Genomic DNA, 21181 nt, shown 5'->3' on the forward strand with positions numbered 1-21181 from the left:
CCAATCTGTTCCTGTATGCTTTCCCTCCTCTGCCTCTCATGTTACGAACCTTGTTCAAGCTTAAGAGGGAACGAGCCACCATGATTCTGATTGCTCCACAGTGGCCCAGACAACATTGGTTCTCCCTTCTACTTCAGCTCAGTTCCAGGGAGCCTTTTCTTCTTCCACTGTTTCCTTCTCTGCTTACGCAACATCAGGAGACCCTTCTGCATCCCAACCTTCCGTCTCTGCACCTGACAGCTTGGTTTCTCTCGGGCTGACTTCTCATGATACTCTTTTGTCTCAGCCCGTTCATTCCATTCTGGATGCCTCCAGGAAACCGGCCACTCTGCAATGTTACCATCAGAAGTGGACACGGTTTTCTTCCTGGTGTCTTCTTCATCATCATGATCCCACTTCCCTTGCAGTGGAGACCTTATTAGATTATCTTCTTTCTTTGTCTGACTCTGGCCTCAAGTCTACTTCCATCAGAGTCCACCTCAGTGCTATTGCTGCTTTTCATGAGCCAGTTCATGGAAAACTTCTCTCGGCTCATCCCTTGGTGTCCAGATTCATGCGGGATCTTTTCAATGTGAAACCACCTCTCAAAGCCCCTCCTGTAATCTGGGATCTCAATGTGGTTCTTTCCGCCTTAATGAAGCCTCCTTTTGAACCTTTGGCTACCGCTCCTTTCAAGTTTCTCACTTGGAAGGTACTTTTCCTTATTGCTCTTACCTCTGCCAGGAGGGTCAGTGAGCTACATGCACTAGTTGCTTATCCACCTTTTACAGTCTTTCATCATGACAAGGTGGTTCTGCGTACGCATCCAAAGTTTCTCCCTAAGATTGTCTCTGAATTCCATCTCAACCAATCCATTGTTCTGCCTGTCTTCTTTCCGAAACCTCACTCTCATTCTGGAGAACAGGCTCTGCATACTTTGGACTGTAAGCGGGCTCTAGCTTACTATTTAGAGCGTACTAAGCCCCACAGATCAACTCCCCAACTCTTTCTGTCCTTTGATCCGAATAAATTGGGACATCCTGTTTCTAAACGTACGTTGTCAAATTGGCTTGCAGCGTGCATTTCATTCTGTTATGCTCAGACCGGACTGACACTGGAAGGTTCTGTCACGGCCCATAGAGTTTGAGCTATGGCAGCATCTGTAGCTTTCCTCCGTTCCACTCCTATTGAGGAAATCTGCAAGGCTGCTACTTGATCCTCAGTTCATACTTTTACATCTCACTATTGTCTGGATGCTTTCTCCAGACGGGATGGACACTTTGGCCAATCTGTTTTGCAAAATTTGTTTTCCTAATGGCCAACCTTCCCTCCATCCCTCTTTTTGTTAGCTTGGAGGTCACCCATCAGTCAAGAATATGCTGCCTGCTTGTCCTGGGATAAAGCACAGTTACTTACCGTAACAGGTGTTATCCAGGGACAGCAGGCAGATATTCATGCGTCCCACCCTCCTCCCCGGGTTGGCTTCTTAGCTGGCTTATCCTAACTGGGGACCGCACGCCTCCGTCGGGCGGGAAGGCACTCGCGCGTGCGCGGTGCGGCCTGCTAGAACTTTCCAAGTTCTTAGAGTGCAATCACTCTAAAATTGTCCGTACCGGGGCTCCGTCGGTGCCGTCACCCATCAGTCAAGAATATCTGCCTGCTGTCCCTGGATAACACCTGTTACGGTAAGTAATTGTGCTATCTCCGCTCTCACAATTTTCAGGTTTTCCCTTACTTGGACGACTGGTTGATCAAGGCTCATTCTCCTCTGGCGGTTCTGCTGGCCACCAACCAGACCATTCACTTCCTTCGACTGTTGGGTTTCGAAATCAATCTACCCAAGTCGCACCTCATTCCAACCCAGCGACTTCAATTCATTGGAGCCATTCTGGACACTGTTCTGATGCGGGCATTTCTTCCATCCAACCGCCTTCAGACCATCCTTCATCTCTGTCGACAGGTGTTTCAACAGATTACCATTTCTGCGAATCACATGATGGTGCTATTGGGGCACATGGCTTCGACAGTACATGTCACCCCCTTCGCACGTCTCCACCTACGTACTCCTCAATGGACCTTAGCGAACCAATGGTCCCAGGCGACGGATCCTTGTTCGCAACACATATCTGTGACCTCGTCTCTTCGACAGTCACTTCTTTGGTGGTTGACATCTTCAAATCTATCCAGAGGTCTGCTGTTCCATCTACCTCCGCATCAACTAGTCATCACCACAGATTCCTCCCCCTACGCCTGGGGAGCTCACTTGAACGAGTTCCGAACTCAGGGGTTTTGGACTGCCCAGGAAAAGAAACACCACATCAATTTCCTGGAACTCCGAGCGATGTTTTATGCCCTCAAGGTGTTTCAACATCTTCTCTTTCCTCAAGTACTACTCATTTGCACAGACAATCAAGTTGCAATGTACTACATCAACAAACAGGGAGGAACGGGCTCTCGCCTGTTGTGTCAGGAAGCCCAACGGATTTGGTCTTGGGCGACAGCTCGTCACTTATTCCTGAAGGCTGTCTACATTCAAGGGGAACAGAATTCCTTAGCGGACAATCTCAGCAGAATTCTCCAACCTCACGAATGAACTCTCGATCCCTCGACTCTTCAGTCCATTTTCGCTCAATGGGGCACTCCTCAAGTGGACCTTTTTGCAGCTCCCCACAAACATCAGCTGCTCCTGTTTTGCTCCAGACTCTACTCTCCTCACCGTCTTGCGCCCGATGCATTTCTCCTGGATTGGACCAGTCTCTTCCTATATGCATTTCCCCCTCTACAGCTCATGCGGACATTGTTCAAGCTCAAGAGGGAACGAGCCACCATGATTCTCATCGCTCCACGGTGGCCCAGGCAACATTGGTTCTCCCTTCTACTTCAACTCAGTTCCAGGGAACCCATACCTCTTCCACTGTTTCCTTCTCTGCTTACTCAGCATCAACAGTCCCTTCTGCATCCCAACCTGCAGTCTCTGCACCTGACAGCTTGGTTTCTCTCGGGCTGACTTCGGCTCATTCTCTCCTTTCTCAGCCTGTCCGTTCTATTATTGATGCTTCCAGGAAACCGGCCACTCTTCAGTGTTATCAACAGAAGTGCTCTCGGTTTTCTTCCTGGTGCCTTTTACATCACCATAATCCCATGTCTCTAGCAGTGGGACTGGTGTTGGACTATCTTCTTTCCTTGTCTGACTCTGGCCTTAAATCTACTTCTATCAGAGTTCATCTTAGTGCCATTGCTGCTTTTCATGAGCCGGTTCATGGAAAACCCCTCTCGGCTCATCCTTTAGTTTCTAGATTTATGGGGGGCCTTTTCACCTCTCAAGCCCCCTCCTGTGGTTTGGGATCTCAATGTGGTTCTTTCCGCTTTAATGAAGCCTCCTTTTGAACCTTTGGCCACAGCACATTTCAAATTTCTCACTTGGAAAGTGGTCTTCCTCATTGCTCTCACTTCATCCAGGAGGGTCAGTGAGTTGCATGCACTAGTGGCTGATCCACCTTTCACTGTTTTTCACCATGATAAGGTGGTACTACGTACACATCCAAAGTTTCTCCCTAAGGTTGTGTCTGACTTTCATCTTAATCAGTCCATCGTCCTACCTGTTTTTTTTCCAAAGCCTCATTCTCATCCAGGTGAACAGGCTTTGCATACCTTGGACTGTAAACGTGCTCTGGCTTACTATCTTGAACGCACCAAACCTCACAGATCATCTCCTCAACTGTTTTTGTCATTTGATCCTAACAAGTTGGGTCATCCTGTATCTAAACGCACCCTATCCAATTGGCTTGCTGCTTGCGTTTCATTTTGTTATGCTCAGTCGGGCCTGACACTGGAAGGTTCTGTCACGGGCCACAAGGTTAGAGCTATGGCAGCGTCTGTAGCTTTCCTCCGTTCAACTTCCATTGAGGAAATCTGCAAGGCTTCTACTTGGTCCTCAGTTCATACTTTCACATCGCATTATTGTCTGGATGCATTCTCCAGACGGGATGGACACTTCGGCCAATCTGTTTTACAAAATTTGTTTTCTTAATGGCCAACCTTCCCTCCATCCCTCTTTTTGTTAGCTTGGAGGTCACCCATCAGTCAAGAATATGCTGCCTGCTTGTCCTGGGATAAAGCACAGTTACTTACCGTAACAGGTGTTATCCAGGGACAGCAGGCAGATATTCTTGCGTCCCACCCACCTCCCCGGGTTGGCTTCTTAGCTAGCTTATCTTAACTGGGGACCGCGCGCCTCTGTCGGGCAGGAAGGCACTCGCGCACGCGCGGTGCGGCCTAGCTAGAACTTTCTAAAGTTCTTAGAGTGCAATCACTCTAAAATTGTCCGTACCGGGGCTCCGTCGGTGCCGTCACCCATCAGTCAAGAATATCTGCCTGCTGTCCCTGGATAAAACCTGTTATGGTAAGTAACTGTGCTTTTTGAAATTTCTCAGTAAAATATTTTTTACCCACCCATATATGTAGGGAAAAATATGCAAATGGATCCGGGTGTCCAGATGTTTTTTTCGTAATGGGGAAGTCTGTTTGGGTTTGGCCAGCCCATAAGATCACCCAGTTTGGCAGGGCTGGCTTACACCCCTAAACTCAGAAATGGCTCTCTGCTTTCTCTTCTTCCCCACTTATCTCCTCTTATCCCGTTGCTGAACCCTTCTTACTATGTACCTTGGGGGTGGGAACTTACCAACTTCAGAGAAGCAGCAAGAAGGGCTGACAGAAAAAGACATAAACCAGAGACTGGGACTAACATGGTTAGAAAAATGACTAGTCAACAAAGGTAGAAAAAGTACATTTCAAAAACTGACATTGTATCACATCTGCCTGAGCTGGCTTTAGACTTGAGCATGAAGTATAACAAATAATGCTAACTGTGCTAATTTCCCAATTTTCTAAGCACATAATGCTAAAAGAGGTAGCAGGCCACTCTTTGAATTTAAGTGGCTGTGGTCAGTGGCATATTAAGGGAGAGCGGTGCCTGTGGTGGTGGTGCCCCCTTCCATTTCCCTGTACTTTTTAACTTCTCCGGTGTGAGCAGCATGTCTACGTTGGTGTCAGCTCACCCTTTAATGTCGGAGAGAGCGCCGATGCCGACGTGGGCAGCAACCTTGTGCCAGGGAAGTAAAAAAAGTATGGGGGAAGGCAAGGGGCACACGCACGTGGTGAGGAGAGGAGAAGGGTGCCACACCTTTAGGAAGACCGCGCCTGGGGTGGACTGACGCACCCCATTTACTAGGCCACTGGTTGTGGCCAGTACATGTACTTGTACAGTGTATGCCATTACTTTGTGTGTTTGGGATTTTTTTCTAGTTTTCATTTTTTTCATTTGTTATGTGAATAGAAAGGGGCCTTGGTTCACTGTTTTTTGTTTGTTTTGGGGTTTTTTCTTTTCTTTCATAAACAAGTTCTTCCCAAAAGTAGAGAAGCTGCCATAGTGACCAGTTGAGTTTCATCTTTTATTGTCAGAGAAAAGTTTTCTACTTTTGTGCAGATATTCTGGATCTCTTCCAGCAGACAAAGACAGGCTGGTCATGCATTTTCCTAAGATATATCTAGCGTGCGACCAAAGATCCAACCACCATTAAAAGAGAGCACTTTTTTTAAAAATCCTGTTATTTATAAATAGGCTGTCTCTGTAACTATTCACTTTTACTCAGTTTATAAGAACACACCACAATTCAAGGAGCTAAACAATTTTATGATCAATTAAAGAACTGCACTATGAATTTATACTATAGACTTTTGTGCGAGCAAGGTTAAGTATATGTAGATAGGAAAAGGATATATCCTCTATACCCCTTTCTATAGACTTGCACTTCTCAACGAGTCTCAAATATTAACCAATCAGGTGGTCTGATAATGTGGCGAAAGCTGGTTTAGGGATATAAGCCTTGAAAAAATCCACTGGGTGAAACATGTTGGCCACTAAATCAATAGAAGCTAAGTACTTAAATATTATTATCAAAAAATCTTTTGCCAAAACGTTTGAAAAACTAAGAGTATCTATTTAGTATGGCCTGGTGAAGATATGGTACGTGAAACTGGATACAGTGAAAACATTTTGAGTATCACGGTGGTATCTCTGAGGGTCGGTTAATATTGAGACTCGTTGAGTCTATAGAAAGGGGTGTAGAGGATATATTCTTTTCCTGTCTACATAAACAATTTCTGTGAGCATGAAATATAACAGATCATTCCAACTGTGTTTTGGTCTGTATGCCATTTTCAATGACCTGTATTTGTTATATATGTTAGGTTAGTTAACTGTTTAATAATGTCCATTCAAAATTTCTGCTGATTGAGGTTGGGGGTACTCAATTGAAATCTGTTTGACTTAATGGGTACTTGGCTTGAAGTTGGGAAACACTGTTTTAGAGGTCTGGGGCTGCCTTATTCCTAGGATTTCCACAGCATCTTTGCATGATTTCTAGCCATGTTCAATGCACATTCTGTAAAGTGGTAAAATATGAGGTTCTTTCTTTGATCGTACGTAAGCTGGATCTGCAAAAATTGTTTGGAAAAATTTTCTAGTGATTTTGAGAAATATAAGAAAAAAAAATCAGTAGGGTGATCACTATCATCTTTGGGTTCAAAAATTCAGAGTCTAATAGGTATACTTAACTTTGCAGCGGGTACCTGAGCCCTTATGAATTCTGTCTGATATGCATGAACTCCATAGTTTACTTAGGCGTTTGGAAGTACGTGAATGCACATCTAACACAATATTGATTTTGCCATGTCATATGATGCTGCTTATGTGTTCCACTTTTAAAAACATTTCTTACAGCATTGGGCATTGTTTTGTGTGTCTCTGTTGAATTCTCTACTTTCGGCTGCTTGCTTCGTGGGACTGGTCTTGGCAATTACTCTTACCGTATCCAATGGAGGAAAGCAACTAATTGCTGGGTGTAACTCTTCTGCCTTGCCAGGTGACGCAAGATCTGCCATTATGAGCAATGATTGCCCATTTGACACCACGCGCATTTATGTAAGTCCATGATTTGTTCATTTTGACTTCTGTACAAGGGTTTGTTCTTTGTTTTGGAAGTAAGGTTTGTAGAAGCTGAAAGGCGGGGGGGATGATAAGTGTCCCCTCTGGGATGGAAATAGTGAGAAGGTACTTTTTGGAATGGGATGAAAACTATTTGAAGTAGGGGAAAATGGAAGGACTTTGAGTACCGGATTCTGTAAAAGGCGCCATTATCATCAGCCGCCTAAAAAACAGCCGCTGATCGCATGTCAATCACTCAATGGTGGTGATTACAGAATTTCAGCTTTTGTCAAAGGTAGGCACCAGAAATATAAGCCAGGGTTTTAAAGGTCTACATTTCCTGTGCCTGCCTTTGAGAATTGTGTTTATGGAGGTGCCTTAGAATGCCATTAACAAATTATTGTAAGGATTGATTATAGTAAATTTATTTTCCCCCTTTATTATTGAAGTATAGGGTGGGGGGAGGGTGGGTGTAAATTTTAGTTATTTCTGAAAATGTTATATGGGAGGGAGGGGATAGGGAGGAATTTTATTATGATACAATATTTGTATGATTAATAAGTGTTATTAAAGTATATATGAATGCAGTGTTCTCCCCAGAAATTTTTTCCAGCTGGGTGGAATGAAAAAGTAGCCGGGTGGGGCGGGATGGGAAAATTTGGTGGTGGGGAAAATTAAGGGCTCCTTTTACTAAGCTGCAATAGCATTTTTAGCATGTGCAGAATTGTTTAAGATTAAGAACGGACAAAGCTCCGGGCCCAGATGGGATCCACCCGAGAATACTGAAAGAGCTCAGAGATGAAACAGCAGAGCTACTGCAGCATATTTGCAACCTGTCCTTGAGAACAGGGGTAATCCCGGAGGACTGGAAGATAGCGAATGTTACACCGATCTTCAAAAAAGGATCGAGAGGCGACCCGGGAAACTATAGACTGGTGAGCTTAACCTCTGTTCCGGGGAAGATGGCCGAACCACTGATCAGGGAAGGTATCAATGAGCATATAGAAAAAAATAATCTGATGAGATCGAGCCAGCATGGTTTCTGTAAAGGCCGATCATGCCAGACAAATCTACTGCAGTTCTTTGAGGGGATAAATAAGCAATTGGACCAAGGTGACCCAGTAGACATTATATATCTAGATTATATATCTGAAGTAAAAGAGGCTCCCCTAGTCCAGCACTGGTTACTACACCAACATGCGATCACAGATCTCAAATTTTCAGTGCTCAATGTCATTAATTTAATCAGAAGAGGAGATGTGGCCCATATACTTTGGAGACAAGAACAAAAGTGGATTTTCACTTTAAATACATTGCAGCCTCATGGCCTAAATAGTGATATGGAATGGATCGCTTTCCTATGAACAAGACTTTTAGACTACACACAGTCATATTTCACTGTCTTTACAATAACATTTAAAATCTTCCCTGTATTTTTTAATGCTAAATAGTATTTTTTAATGCTAAACAGTAACTCATCACTCTATGTACTTATTCACCAACATTCTAGGAATCACGTCAGTTCTAATTCTAATTCTGACGTGTAATAAATTCCTCCCCCTGTACTCTTTTAAACCAGACAGCTGATGCTATGTTTTCTCTGACAGTTTAAATTCACAGCACCGACAGCGTTCTTTTGACGGTATGTATTGTTGTGCCTCGCTTCCTATAATAGCTTTATAATTTATTTAGAATTTTTGCCATAGTGAGGATAGTGAAATTTCTACTCTCATACCCGGCTGTTTATATATACTCTATATTTCAGATGTTACCACATCGCAAACTTGAAGCATTCTATCAGCATTGAAAAGGTTTTTCAATTTACATACAATAGGGTCTCCTGAAGAAGGAATCGAAACGGGGCCACGTAGAGACCCCGAACCTGTTATAAACTGAATTATCAAGCTGCTCTCAATTTTCTCACAGAGCGATGTTCATTTGAAAAGATTTGTAAAGATAAGAAAAAACAAAGTATTTTCATACAAGTGTTTGAAAGACTGTAAAGACATTTATTTATTTATTTATTTACTTTTGTAATCAAACTTGGAGCGTAACCAGAACTAATAAAGTTGCAACGACTGAAAAATATACTTTGGTTCATCACTAGAGGGCGCAACTCTCTTCTTGAAGAACTCTATACCTCTGAGTGACTTTCAAACGTGACGGTTGCAATCCTGAAGTTTGGTTACCAATTTGAATGAGAAGATAGTAGCTCAAAGCCAAGCCGACTGGGTAGATCAGTGGTCTCAAACTCAAACCCTTTGCAGGGCCACATTTTGAATTTGTAGGTACTTGGAGGGCCTCAGAAAAAAAATAGTTAATGTCTTATTAAAGAAATGACAATTTTGCATGAGGTAAAACTCTTTATTGTATTTAATTCAATTTTTATCCCATCCTCCCAGTAGCTCAGAATAGGTTACAAGGTTTATAATTTATAAATCTTTCCTTTTGGCTAAGTCCTAATAATAATATTGTAATTTATAGCTAGAGACATAGGATCAAGAAACTTTTATTTTGCTTTTGTGATTATGATAAACATACTGAGGGCCTCAAAATAGTACCTGGCGGGCCGCATGTGGCCCCCGGGCCGCGAGCTTGAGACCACTGGGGTAGATGAAAAGTGAATCTGGGAAAGATCTAAATTATTGTACAAATGAGCTTCTATTAAAACCAAAGAATAAAACCACAGCACTCGGGAAAGTAAAAAAGGAAGAGTAAAATGGACTTACCAAAAAGGTCTCTGCACTGATGAGATAAACTCGTGCAGAGAATAAATGTGAACACGCAACAGTGGGGCTATGATATTTGATCCGTTGAAAGAGGCACCAAAAAAGTGTCGGCAATGGATTGAATGCACACTGATAGGGAAGGGGCATTTGGCTGTTAAAAAATGCTGCTTTAATAAATAAATGAAAATACCAGTGAAAAACTAAATAAAAACCCAAAACCATGATAAAATGCCAAACCTGACTGCAAATGGTAGTGAAAGTAGCATAAGGCACCCTTAGTACTGTTAGTGCCAGAGCTGCTTAGAATAAAGAACCGTGCTGTACATGAGGAGAAAAAAGAAAGAATGAGGTGATAAGATGTAAAGTGCTGGCCACTCACTGCACAACTTGATAAAACTAAGGAGCGATGTTTAGAGCAGGGGTGTCCACACTTTTTGGGCTTGTGAGCTACTTTTAAAATGACCAAGTCAAAATGATCTATCAACAATAAAATTAAAAAAAAAAAACCCACAAAGCACACTGTACGCAGAGAAAATATTAATCATTCCTATTCCGGGTTTTTTTCAAAGAGGTCAAAGCAGATGATTCTATGCACTTTCACCTCAGTAACAACCATACAAAAATAGACAAATACCCCCCTCCCTTTTTACTAAACCACGATAGCAGTTTTTAGCTTAGGGAGCTGCGCTGAATGCCCAGTGCTGTTCTCAATGCTAATAGGCTCCCTGCACTAAAACTGCTATTGTGGTTTAGTAAAAGGGGACCATAGTGTAAAATATAGACAGCAGATATAAATTCAGACACATTTTGATCAGTAAATTTAAAATAAAATCATTTTTCCTACCTTGTCTGGTGATTTCATGAGTCTCTGGTTGCACTTTCTTCTGACTGTGCATCCAATCTTTCTTCCCTTCTTTCAGCCTGTATGCTTCCTCTCCTCCTGACCTCATTACCCTCCCCCCAACTTTTTCTTCCTCTCTCCCTGCCCTTTCTTTCTTTCTCTCTTCATGCCCCATTTCTTTTTTCTGTTTCTCTTCTTTCCTTCTGTCTCCCTGCCTGCCCTCTTTCTTTCTTTCTCCTTGTCCTCCCCCAAGCCACTGCCAATGCCGCTGCCATCGGGGAACAGGCCCCCAAGCCACCGCCTTTGGATAACAGGCCCCAAAGCCGCTGCCGCCGCCCCAAGCTCTCCCTGCTTCGGGCCGACCAGCATTCCTCTCCCCGACATCAATTCTGCCGTCGGAGAGGAAGGCTGATCGGTCCAAGATCATGATCGATTGGGAGAAATGCTGCCGGGTCCTGCCTTCGCGGAAACTGAAAGTAGGCAGGACCCGGCAGCAAGAAGAGCAAATGGTAAGCTTCACTGACCTGTCTCCCGCCTTAGCCCATAGCGAACGCATGCTTCGGGGCTCTAACATGTGCGTGCCGGCTTCCCTTCTCTTCCCCCTCCCCCCCGGACATAACTTCCAGTTTCAGAGGGAAGAGAAGGGAAGCCGGCACGCACACGTTAGAGCCCCAGAGCATAAGTTCGCTATGGGCTAAGGTGAAATCTCCAAGCCGGCTTTTTTTTTTTTGTTGAGCAGCAGTGGCAGCAGCAGAATTTAGCTGGGCGGTCATCTAAATTACCCGGGTGGACCGCCCGTCTGAAAGGCCCTTGGGAGAACACTGGAATGTATATTTAAATTACTTGTTGAAGGTTTAAAAATGAATAAAGATTTAAAAAAAAAAAAAAAAAGTATGCCTAAGGCAGTGGTTCCCAAACTTTTCCTGTTCATAACTCACTTAATGTTTCAAAATTTTTCCACGGCTCCCCAGGTCAAATGATAGTTCTGTAATCTAATTCATACCTGATAGTTGTTAGCTTGAGAAGATTATTAATTTTAAAAAATGAAAACAACTTATCATAAAGGTTATTACAATCATCTTATTATTTATCTACTATAATAAAACCCTAAGCTCGCATGTGCACTCCTACCTGCGAGTTCCATGATCCGTATGTCTGTGGCGGCATGAGTGCGCATGTGCGCTTAGGGTTCTTAGGAGAAAAAACGGCACCACACTCGCAGAACCCCAAGGATATTCTGAGCGAAGTTATTTTAAGTTCTAAACCGCAGTGGCGGCTCCTCTCACGAGCCCCACCTGAGTCGGAGAAGTCTTCTGACGCAGGCGGAGATCGTGAAACGAGCCGCCACGGCAGCTTTAAACTTAAAAATACCTCCGCACAGAACTAAACGGTTGGCAAAAGAACATCGGACATTGCATGTGATCCCGGCCGCTCCTCACACACACTAGTGGGCAAAACAGCTTCCCACGCATCCGAGCAACCTCTAAGCGCAGGCCACCCTGCTCTTCAGCTCCTCCAGGCAGCGGCAGACCTATCCACAGCCAGGAAGTACTGTAAGGCCCTCTGCTGCTCTTCTGTCTGCCCTCCTTTTCTAAACAGCCAGATGCTGGACAGGGGAATCGGGTAAAGGGGGAGCAGGGAAGAGGTGCTGCTGGGCAGGGGGGGAGGAAACAGGAAGGGAGGCCTACTGCTGGACAGGGGGAGCAGGGAAGAGGTGCTGCTGGGCAGGGGAAATGTAACAGGAAGGGAGGCCTACTGCTGTTCAGGGGGAGCAGGGAACAGGTGCTGCTGGGCAGGGGGAAGTTAAAACGAAGGGAGAAGGGCTGCTGCTGGACAGGGGGAGCAGTGAAGGAGTGCTGTTGGACGGGGGGAGGTAAAAAGAAGGGAGAAGGGCTGCTTCTGGACAGGGAGAGCAGGGAAGAGGTGCTGCTGGACAGGGGGGAGGTAAAAGGAAGGGAGAAGGGCTACTGATGGACAGGGGGAGGAAAGAGAAACAGAAAGAAAGACAGACAGCAGCCAAGGAGAGAGAAAAAAAGAAAGACACATCTATTCTAGCACCCGTTAATGTAATGGGCTTAAAGACTAGTTTGAAATAATTCGACAACGAATATAAAAAAATATTGGTAGAACTAGTGAGATGGATGAGCTTGCTGTTAAATACAAATCTTCTCAAACCTTTTAACCATATTAGATACGACCAATCTCATTTCTTGTTCCACATTGATTTTCACTTGGCATTTGCTTTTTATCACAGCGAGCGTCGAAGACCCAACTTTGCATAAATAGGATGTCGCAAACAGAATTAAGGTTCTCTGTGCTCTACTGCTTAACAGTGAATATTCATCTCTTACTGAACACCAAAATTCAATAATATCCATGCTGCTAAATCGTATATTGATGAGATTTTCTTGATGAGATTTTCTTCTTCAGAAGTCAGCTGGAGGTTTGGCTCTGAAGGGATCCTGAATCCAGGCGAATCTCCAATTCTATTTAATCTTTATATGACCACCCTTAACATTTTTAAGCTGTCTACTTGGGAAACTCTACTTACTTACGCGGACGACATTTTCATATTGATAGATAGATCCGGACACCTGATTTAGTATCTAAAGTAAATCTTTGTATCTCTAAACTTCAAGCGTGGGCCCAGTCTGTCCGGATGAAACTTAATGCATCAAAAACCAAATTATTATGGCTAGACCCAAAATTGGATTGTCTTCTCAGTTCTGTAACATTGGCTTCTGGATCTTCTTTACAAATCGAGTTTTCTGCCAAGATTCTGGGAGTTCTCTTCGACTCCTCGCTTTCTTTCAAGGAACAAATTAATTCTGTGATTAAGAAATGCTTTTTTAATCTGTGTATGCTGAGGAAGGTCAGACATCTCTTTCATCACTGTCACTTTTCTATTTTAGTTCAGTCAATTATATTATCACAGCTTGATTATTGTAATGTCATCTACCTCAGTATTACAAAAAAATAGCCTTTATAGATTAATACTGCAGCGAAACTGATTTTCGGGAAACGTAAGTTCGATCACGTGACACCATTGTTTCAAAGCCTTTATTGGCTTCCTGTTTATTTTAGAGTTCAGTTTAAATGTGCTTGTGTTATTTTTAAAATTCTTTTTGGTATCTTCACTCCTCTGGTTCCTTTATCCTGGAATCTTTATAGATTCTCTTTTGCAAGGGGCAACCAACAATACAAATTATCTCTCCCTTCCAGGAAAGGGAGTAGAGGAGTTAAGATTTTTGGCCAATCCTTGATCTTTAAGTTTTCTCAACTTTGGAACGATCTTCCGTTCCCCATAAGAAGTTCTGGTTCTTTCTCTCTTTTTCGTAAGTTTTTGAAAACTACTTTATACACCAAACACTTTGGAAATTAATCCTTTTTGAAATTTTTTCTTTTATGATTCTTATTTTTTTACTTTAAGTTAACCATTGTAAACTGAGTCGAGCTTTCTTAGAAAGAAGACTTGGTATATAAAGCCAAGTATTAGATTAGATTAGATCTTCTAGAAAATATTTTTCAAACCATTTGATACTTTGTGATAGGCGATCTTCAAAAACGGATTTTATATTGTCAGATAAAACAACTTCATTGGAGATCATGAACTGCTGCAAAAGGGGAATTTTCCCCACCATAATTGTAACTTTTTTTTTTTTTTTTGAAAACCGAAATCTTCTCGATCAATTTCAAAATATGCATATTGCCTCCTTGCAAGGAGAGATTCAGCTTATTTAACTTTTCAAAAATATCACACAAGTATGCCAGTTTCATCACAAACTCTGTCTCTACAAAGTATTTGGCATACTCATGTTTTTCTTCAAGAAAAATGTAGAATTCTTGTCATAATTGAAATATATTGCCACAAGAAAGCCAGTGTGTGCGGCAGTAGTATAACAAAGATGTGTATTCAGTTCCTGCATCTTCACACAATTTTTTGAAAAATCTTGCTTTTACTGGGTGAGTTTTTATAAAGTTTATCACATCCCCCTTATGTTCTAGGACCAAATTCAATGTAGGACTCGAATGATTTGATGCAAGTACTTCTCTTTGTATTATGCAATGGGTCCACATTGCAGCTGGAGCTTTCTTTCGAATAAGTGCTTGTAATTCTTGACCACCATCCACACAGACCCCAATACACCACGGTGATTACATTCACACAATGATAGAAAACAAACTGTTTTACCGGCCATAAACATCAAACATAACTAATGAATAACCTGAAGATTCAGTTGTAGTATTTTTATTTCTATATTCTTTTTAATTTTTTAAGGTTGTAAAAGATGTCTAATATAAGAATAATCTGTGGCTCCCCTGTATGTCAGCTCACAGTTTGGGAACCACTAGCCTAAGGTCTTTTCCAGCATTAACCACGCCTACGTTGACCTTGGGCGTTCTAAGGCACCTTTGTAGACACGATGAAGGCCTCCATTTTAAAAAAAAAAAAGAAAATTTTAAAACATTTTAAAATGGCTTTTACTGCTGGTAGGGTGCCTACTGGTACCTAACTTAAGGTGCTGTTTATAGAATGTGGGCCTGAGTGTTTTGGAAAAATCCATTAAAAATATTGTAGGAGAGGATGTGATAAGAGCTGTGTGTTTTATGAGGAATTTGTTTTGTGAAATGTAGAACTTGCTAGGTGAACAGATTTTGGCAAAACATGCCACTTTGGTGCTCATATTTTTCTGAGGTAATTTTTTTCCACTGCAGAAAACAAAGACTTCCTAGAAAAACCCATTTCACTTAGTTTGTCTGCATTCCTCTGTGTCTAGCCAAGTGTTTCTCAACACGGCAGTATGCATACCCTTGGGGGTACATGGCCTGGCTGCCACTGGGGATCCCTCCCTCCCTCCTTGTCTGCCCGCCCACTGCACCCCCCTTGAAGCCAACCTTGCCACCTCGCCGGAGTTGACATGCTCCATTCCCCCTCCCCCCCAGCAGCAACTCCACGTAGGGATGGGCCATGGCGCGTGCAGCAACTTGCACATGGCTAGCCCACAAGCCTTCCTCCCCCCCCCCAAATGTTAATTCTGATGTCGGAGAGAAGGTTCTGGGCTAGCCAATCGCTCCCTGGCTGGCCCGGAACCTTCTCTCCGATATCAGAATTGATGTTGGGGGAAGGCGGGTGAGTCATACACGTCATGGCTTGTCCCTGTGCGGAGTTACTGCTGGGAGAGATAAAGCGTGTCTACTCCGGTGAGGTGGCTGGGTCGGTTTCAGGGATGGGGCTGGCAGACAGGGATGCAGCGGGCTGGCAGACAGGGAGGCAGGGAAGAATCCCTGGTGGTGGAAGCTTCAGTGGGGGGTAGGCAGGGATTCCCAGCAGCGCCTGCGGTTCTGTGGAGAGGTTGGCTTCGGGAGAGGAAGAGGGTGCACGAACTTGACATAGAAGGAAGGGAAGGGGCATGAACATGGCACTAACTTAAGACATAGGAGGGAGGGAATAGAAGGTGAGAATTTATGGGCATGAATGTGTGAGCGAGAGATGGTGCACATGAAAGGAAAATTGGGCATAGAGAGAGAGGAGTGAGGTAGAGATGCATGGGGAATAGAAGGATGAGAAGGAGAAATGTTGGCTATGGTGGTGGAGAGGGTAAATTGAAGGGAATGCAAGGGCGAGGAATGTTGGACATAGTGATGAAGGGAAAAATGTGTCATTGTGCTGGAGAGGGGTGATAGAGGAAGAAATGGGTATGGGCCTGGTGGGCAGTGGTGAGAAATGTTGGATGTGGCAGTAGAGGTGGGTGGGAGAGATGCTTGGAGATCTCAAGACAGATGGACAGTGAGAGAGGGAGACTTGTTGCCAATAGGGGTGGAGGAGAGAGGAAGAAAAGTTGGACTCGGAGGGACAGAGAGAGATGTTGGTTGGGGAAGGGAATGGGGACCGGAGGAAAGGAAGTGTGCAGGAGGCAGAAAGAAAGAAATGTTGGATGCATAGTCAGAAGGAAATGCAACCAGAGACTCATGAAATCATCAGACAACAAAGGTAGGAAAAATAATTTAATTTTATTTTCAATTCAGTGATTAAAATGCATCAGTTCTGTGAATTTATATCTGCTGTCTATATTTGTTTATTTTTCTATAGTTGTCATTGATTGCATATTTTAAATTCATCTGTCTTGACCTCTTTGAAAAACCCATCGAATATAAATAAACATTTTCTGTGCGTACAGTGTGCTTTGTGTTTTTTTTAAATTTTGTGGTTACTATTTTGTATTAATAAGATTATATTATATAGATGGAAGAAATTGCGTTACAATTAGGACTATTATTATGGGGGTGGGGTCTGGTGCGGAGGTTGGACGGGATTCTTGGTTGGTATTTGTTAGGCTTAGGAGGTACTTGGCTTGAAGTTGAGAAACACTGCTCTAGTCCATTGGTTTTTGACCTGGTGATCAAGGCTGATGTTAAACATATTGGGGCTCCAAATGTGTATCTTGTGCAGCTTCAATCAGGTTTGGAACTACCCTGTTTACACCTCTCTTAAGACTGGCCTTGATTAGGATATCCATAACTTCTATGAATGAGACAGATATATCAGATCTGAAATAACGTGCATCATGAATTTTTTCCTCTTTGGAAAAGTCCTGCCTTTTTGAAACTTCTTATTTGGTGTCTTTTTACCTTCCTTTTAAAGGCTGGCTGTGATGTCGATTCACATTTTATAGCATGATATTTTTAATAATTTTTCTTTTTTACCCCATCTTTATTTCAGATTTGTAATGTGGGAGGTGGAGCAAAAAAAATTTAGAATCTAGGAACAGTAGACCTTGGGTGGAGGGGGTGCCAAATATCCAAATGGATTATGTAGTACATACAATGATAGTAATAAACTTCTTTCCCAAGCCAGGGTATATGGAGTATAATCTCAGTCCCTGGTTTTGTTGGGGGCAATTTCTCCAAATGGATTAGTGTTGTGCATGCCAAAACAGCAGAGTAGATGACGAAACAAAGCAGTCTATGGTGGTCAACTAGATGAATTTATTGAATGAATACAATTTGTGTTTTGGCCATTAGGCCTGCATCAGGTGTCTACATAAATGCATGAAAAAAAATAAATAAATAAAAATCTTTGACAGGCTAATAATTAAATGATATAAACCAAGAGACACATTTGAAGGCTAAGTGTCTCAAAATAAAATTGATAAATACTATACACGATGTATATATTTTGTATACGTAAATGTGCATGAATCAAGTATCTTTCATTTGAAAGGAAGCTCTGGAATGAGAGGGCATAGGATGAAATTAAGAGGTGATAGGCTCAGGAGTAATCTAAGGAAATACTTTTTTACAGAAAGGGTGGTAGATGCATGGAACAGTCTCCCAGAAGAGGTGGTGGAGACAAGACTGTGTCTGATTTCAAGAAAGCTTGGGATAGGCACATGGGTTCTCTTAGAGAAAGGAAGAGATAATGGTTACTGCGGATGGGCAGACTGGATGGGCCATATGACCTTTATCTGCCATCATGTTTCTATGTTTCTCATGTATAGTGTTTGGGAATTATGATGAGCCTGCTGACTGATTTATAAGCAATGGGAAACTATGATGTACTAAAATTAGAATAACAGAAAACAAAAGCAGGAGGGAACGGGCTTACTTGCCCGAGACCTGTAGTCCTTAAAAAAAAGTTGTCTTTTAGGCACTAACAGTTTAGAACAAGTGCCTGTTATAACTGGTATTGAAGATGCTACTAAGATTTCTGTCCATGGAGGAGTAGCCTAATGGTTAGTGCAGTGGCCCAACAAACAGAGGAACTCATGGGTTCAATTCCCATTGAAGCTCCTTGTTACTCTGGGCAAGTCATCTAACCCTCTACTGCCCCAGGGATAAAATAAGTATCTATATAAAATATGTAAACGACCTTGATTGTAATTACAGAAAGATTATTACATATCGAGGTTTTATATAACAAATCCCATTCCCTTGACTTCTTATGAGTAATATCCCTCTTGGAACCTGGGCTGAATCCAATTCAGCTTTCTCGGTTGCTTGACCAGAGCTGAATCTTGACAGTTTGTAAAAAAATAATAATAAAAAAAATTAATTATTCTGTCTTTGATTAACCAACAGATGTACACAAAATTCCAAAGATTAGAGGACACTCAATGAAGTTACAGGGAAATACTTTTAAAACCAATAGGAGGAAATATTTTTCACTCTAAGAATAGTTAAGCTCTGGAACTCATTGCCAAGAGGTTGTAGTAAGAGTAGATATCGTAGCTGGTTTCTTGGAGGAAAAAATCCATAGTCTGTTAAGACAAACATAGGGGAAACTATTGCTTGCCCTGGATCAGTAGCATGGAATACTGCTATTCTTTGGGTTTTGACCAGGTCCTAGTGACCTGGATTGATCAACTTGAGGACAGGCTACTGGGTTTGATGGACCATTGGTCAGGCCCGGTGTTATGCCAGTTATGCCCCAGCATATTATTGATAATTTTGTTTATGTATTCTCAAGTCTGCTGACCCAGCATATTACTGATAAGTTTTTTTACTAATATGTATTCTCAAATCTGCTGACCTGAACTCCTGACCCCCAAGACCAGATGGTCTCTACAATAACATTGCTTATTGTAGATCCTAACCTCTTTGATCTGATTTCTTTGATCACACCAAAAGGACAAACACCTTCTTGATAGCATCAAAGAGACAGTGCAACACCTATCCTGACTTCCTTTATTTGAATGACAACTGGATAGCATCAAAGAGACAAACTACAACACCTCCTTGCCGCTCAAATAACCTCAGTAAAGACAGATGGGAAACTACATCAAAAAGAAAGGGACAGTAAACATCCTAACCTCCTTGATCTTCAAAGGGACAGTGAAACCAGTCTCATGGGAAAACAATTTCTGCAAACACCTCCTTCTGACATCCTGACCTGGGTGTTGTCAAAACACAGAACCAAAGAGCAGAACTAATTGTAACAGCAGGACCAGCTGTTTATGCTTTTACTATGAACTCCGCAGTGTGCATCCTATATAAGACCGGGATTCTGACCCTGACAGTAGAATCCATGACGGTTGGCCACGTCTCACGGGACAGTCCTTTGGTCTTTCCATCCATCTATTGTAGGGGTTCACAATAGTGAGGATGGGGTCTGGGGTCAAGGTGAGGATAATTTATATTTAATTCTTATATGTGTATAATAAAGTGTTATTGTTTATGCTTTATATTGTCTGGGTGCTTTCCTGAGTGTTACTGATCATTCCACCTGTCAGAAATTAGTGGCATAACACCCGGTAAGACTGCTATTATGTTCATATTGTGTTGAGCCTTATTGGAAGCACACTTTGCTTTTTTGACATATCAAAACATGAAAAAAAAACATACACTGGTAAATTTGGCTCACAACTTTTCATTAGTAGCTCAAGGCAAGTTATATTCAATCACAACATAGAGAAATTTAAAAAGACAAAATCAGTTTGAACTACACCATTTGGAAGTGTTTGCAGGTTTTTAAAGTTTTCCCATTCTCCTCCTCTCATGCCTCACTCTCTCCATTAGAATAATCTTTGAAGATGTCTGACCTCTGTCGAGTATGAGATGATCTTTCCTTTAAGACTTATCTTGTACTTGGTGGTCCTTAGGTTGCATCTCATATGCTTAGAGTGGCTCCATAAGAAGAATGAATTGGATGTGTGGATTCTATTAACTCCTGTTTTTCCTGTATGCTTTAGGACACAACACTGGCTCTCTGGATCCCCTCTATGATTATGGCTGCATTTGAGGCATCACTGTCCATCAGGTGCTTTGTGGTGGCTTTTATTTTGCGTGGGATTGGTCCTTGTGGAGAAACTTATTTTCGAGAGCGGGTATGAGCATTCATCAAATTAATAGAGGGGTTTCATCTCTATCCCTTAACTTTTTTGATCCTTTTTTTTTTTTTTTACATTTTTTGTCTTCCAGGCCTTGGCCCCTTTTCCTTGCTTTTCTCATTCTCATCATTTCCTTCTCCCCTATCATCCCCTTAATCTTTCTACTATGTTCCTATGCTTTCCTTTTCAATGGGGATGTATGGAAAGGGAGGAATTATATGGAATATTGTATTACAGTGGGCAGATGCGTAAGGACAGGGATATGGTGTAGTGCTATTACTGCAGTATTATTGGTGAACATGGAATTTTCTGCAGCGCTCTTATTTCAATAACTTGCAAATGGTTTGATTTTGATGGGGAGGATATAATTAGATATGTTACTTGTAGAAGATGCATAGTCTACTGAAGCAAGTGAAATATGCCATTCCTTTTACAGTTACAGGAGGAATCGTCAGATAAAGTAGATGTAGGGGGCCACAAACTGGAGACGAATCAACTGCTAGCTAAAGCCATGCAAGCCAATGCACAAGGTAAAGACACTCGTTAATTGTTTTACTTATATGATACCGTGTTTCCCTCAAAATAAGACAATGTCTTATTTTAATTTTAGTCTTATTTTCCTCTCCTCCACCCCTCTTTCCTTTCTCTCCCCCACATGTTCAGCATCTTTTCTTCCCTCTCACTCATCCACTTGTGCCTTCCCTCTGCAGCATCTTTCTATCCCTCACTCCTTCCCATCTCCCTGTGCAGTAGAACCCTTGCACTGTGCACAGTATCTTTCTATTCCTCCCTTCCTCGTGCAGCAGAACCCTTGCCCAGC

At 42.4% G+C, this 21181-nt stretch overlaps 1 protein-coding gene across 2 annotated transcripts in view; it reads left to right on the forward strand.

The window, feature by feature from the left end:
- The window catches only part of KRTCAP3 (keratinocyte associated protein 3), a 59702-nt gene that overhangs the window by 28506 nt on the left and 10015 nt on the right, over positions 1–21181 (forward strand). For both annotated transcript variants that reach the window (XM_033938636.1, XM_033938637.1), the window contains 3 exons: positions 6761–6961; positions 20224–20358; positions 20798–20891. In XM_033938636.1, coding sequence (XP_033794527.1) covers positions 6761–6961; positions 20224–20358; positions 20798–20891 — 430 coding nt within the window. The remainder of the gene's footprint in view (positions 1–6760; positions 6962–20223; positions 20359–20797; positions 20892–21181) is intronic.

The sequence above is a fragment of the Geotrypetes seraphini genome, chromosome 3, assembly GCF_902459505.1.
Source record: "Geotrypetes seraphini chromosome 3, aGeoSer1.1, whole genome shotgun sequence".
NCBI lineage: Eukaryota > Metazoa > Chordata > Amphibia > Gymnophiona > Dermophiidae > Geotrypetes > Geotrypetes seraphini.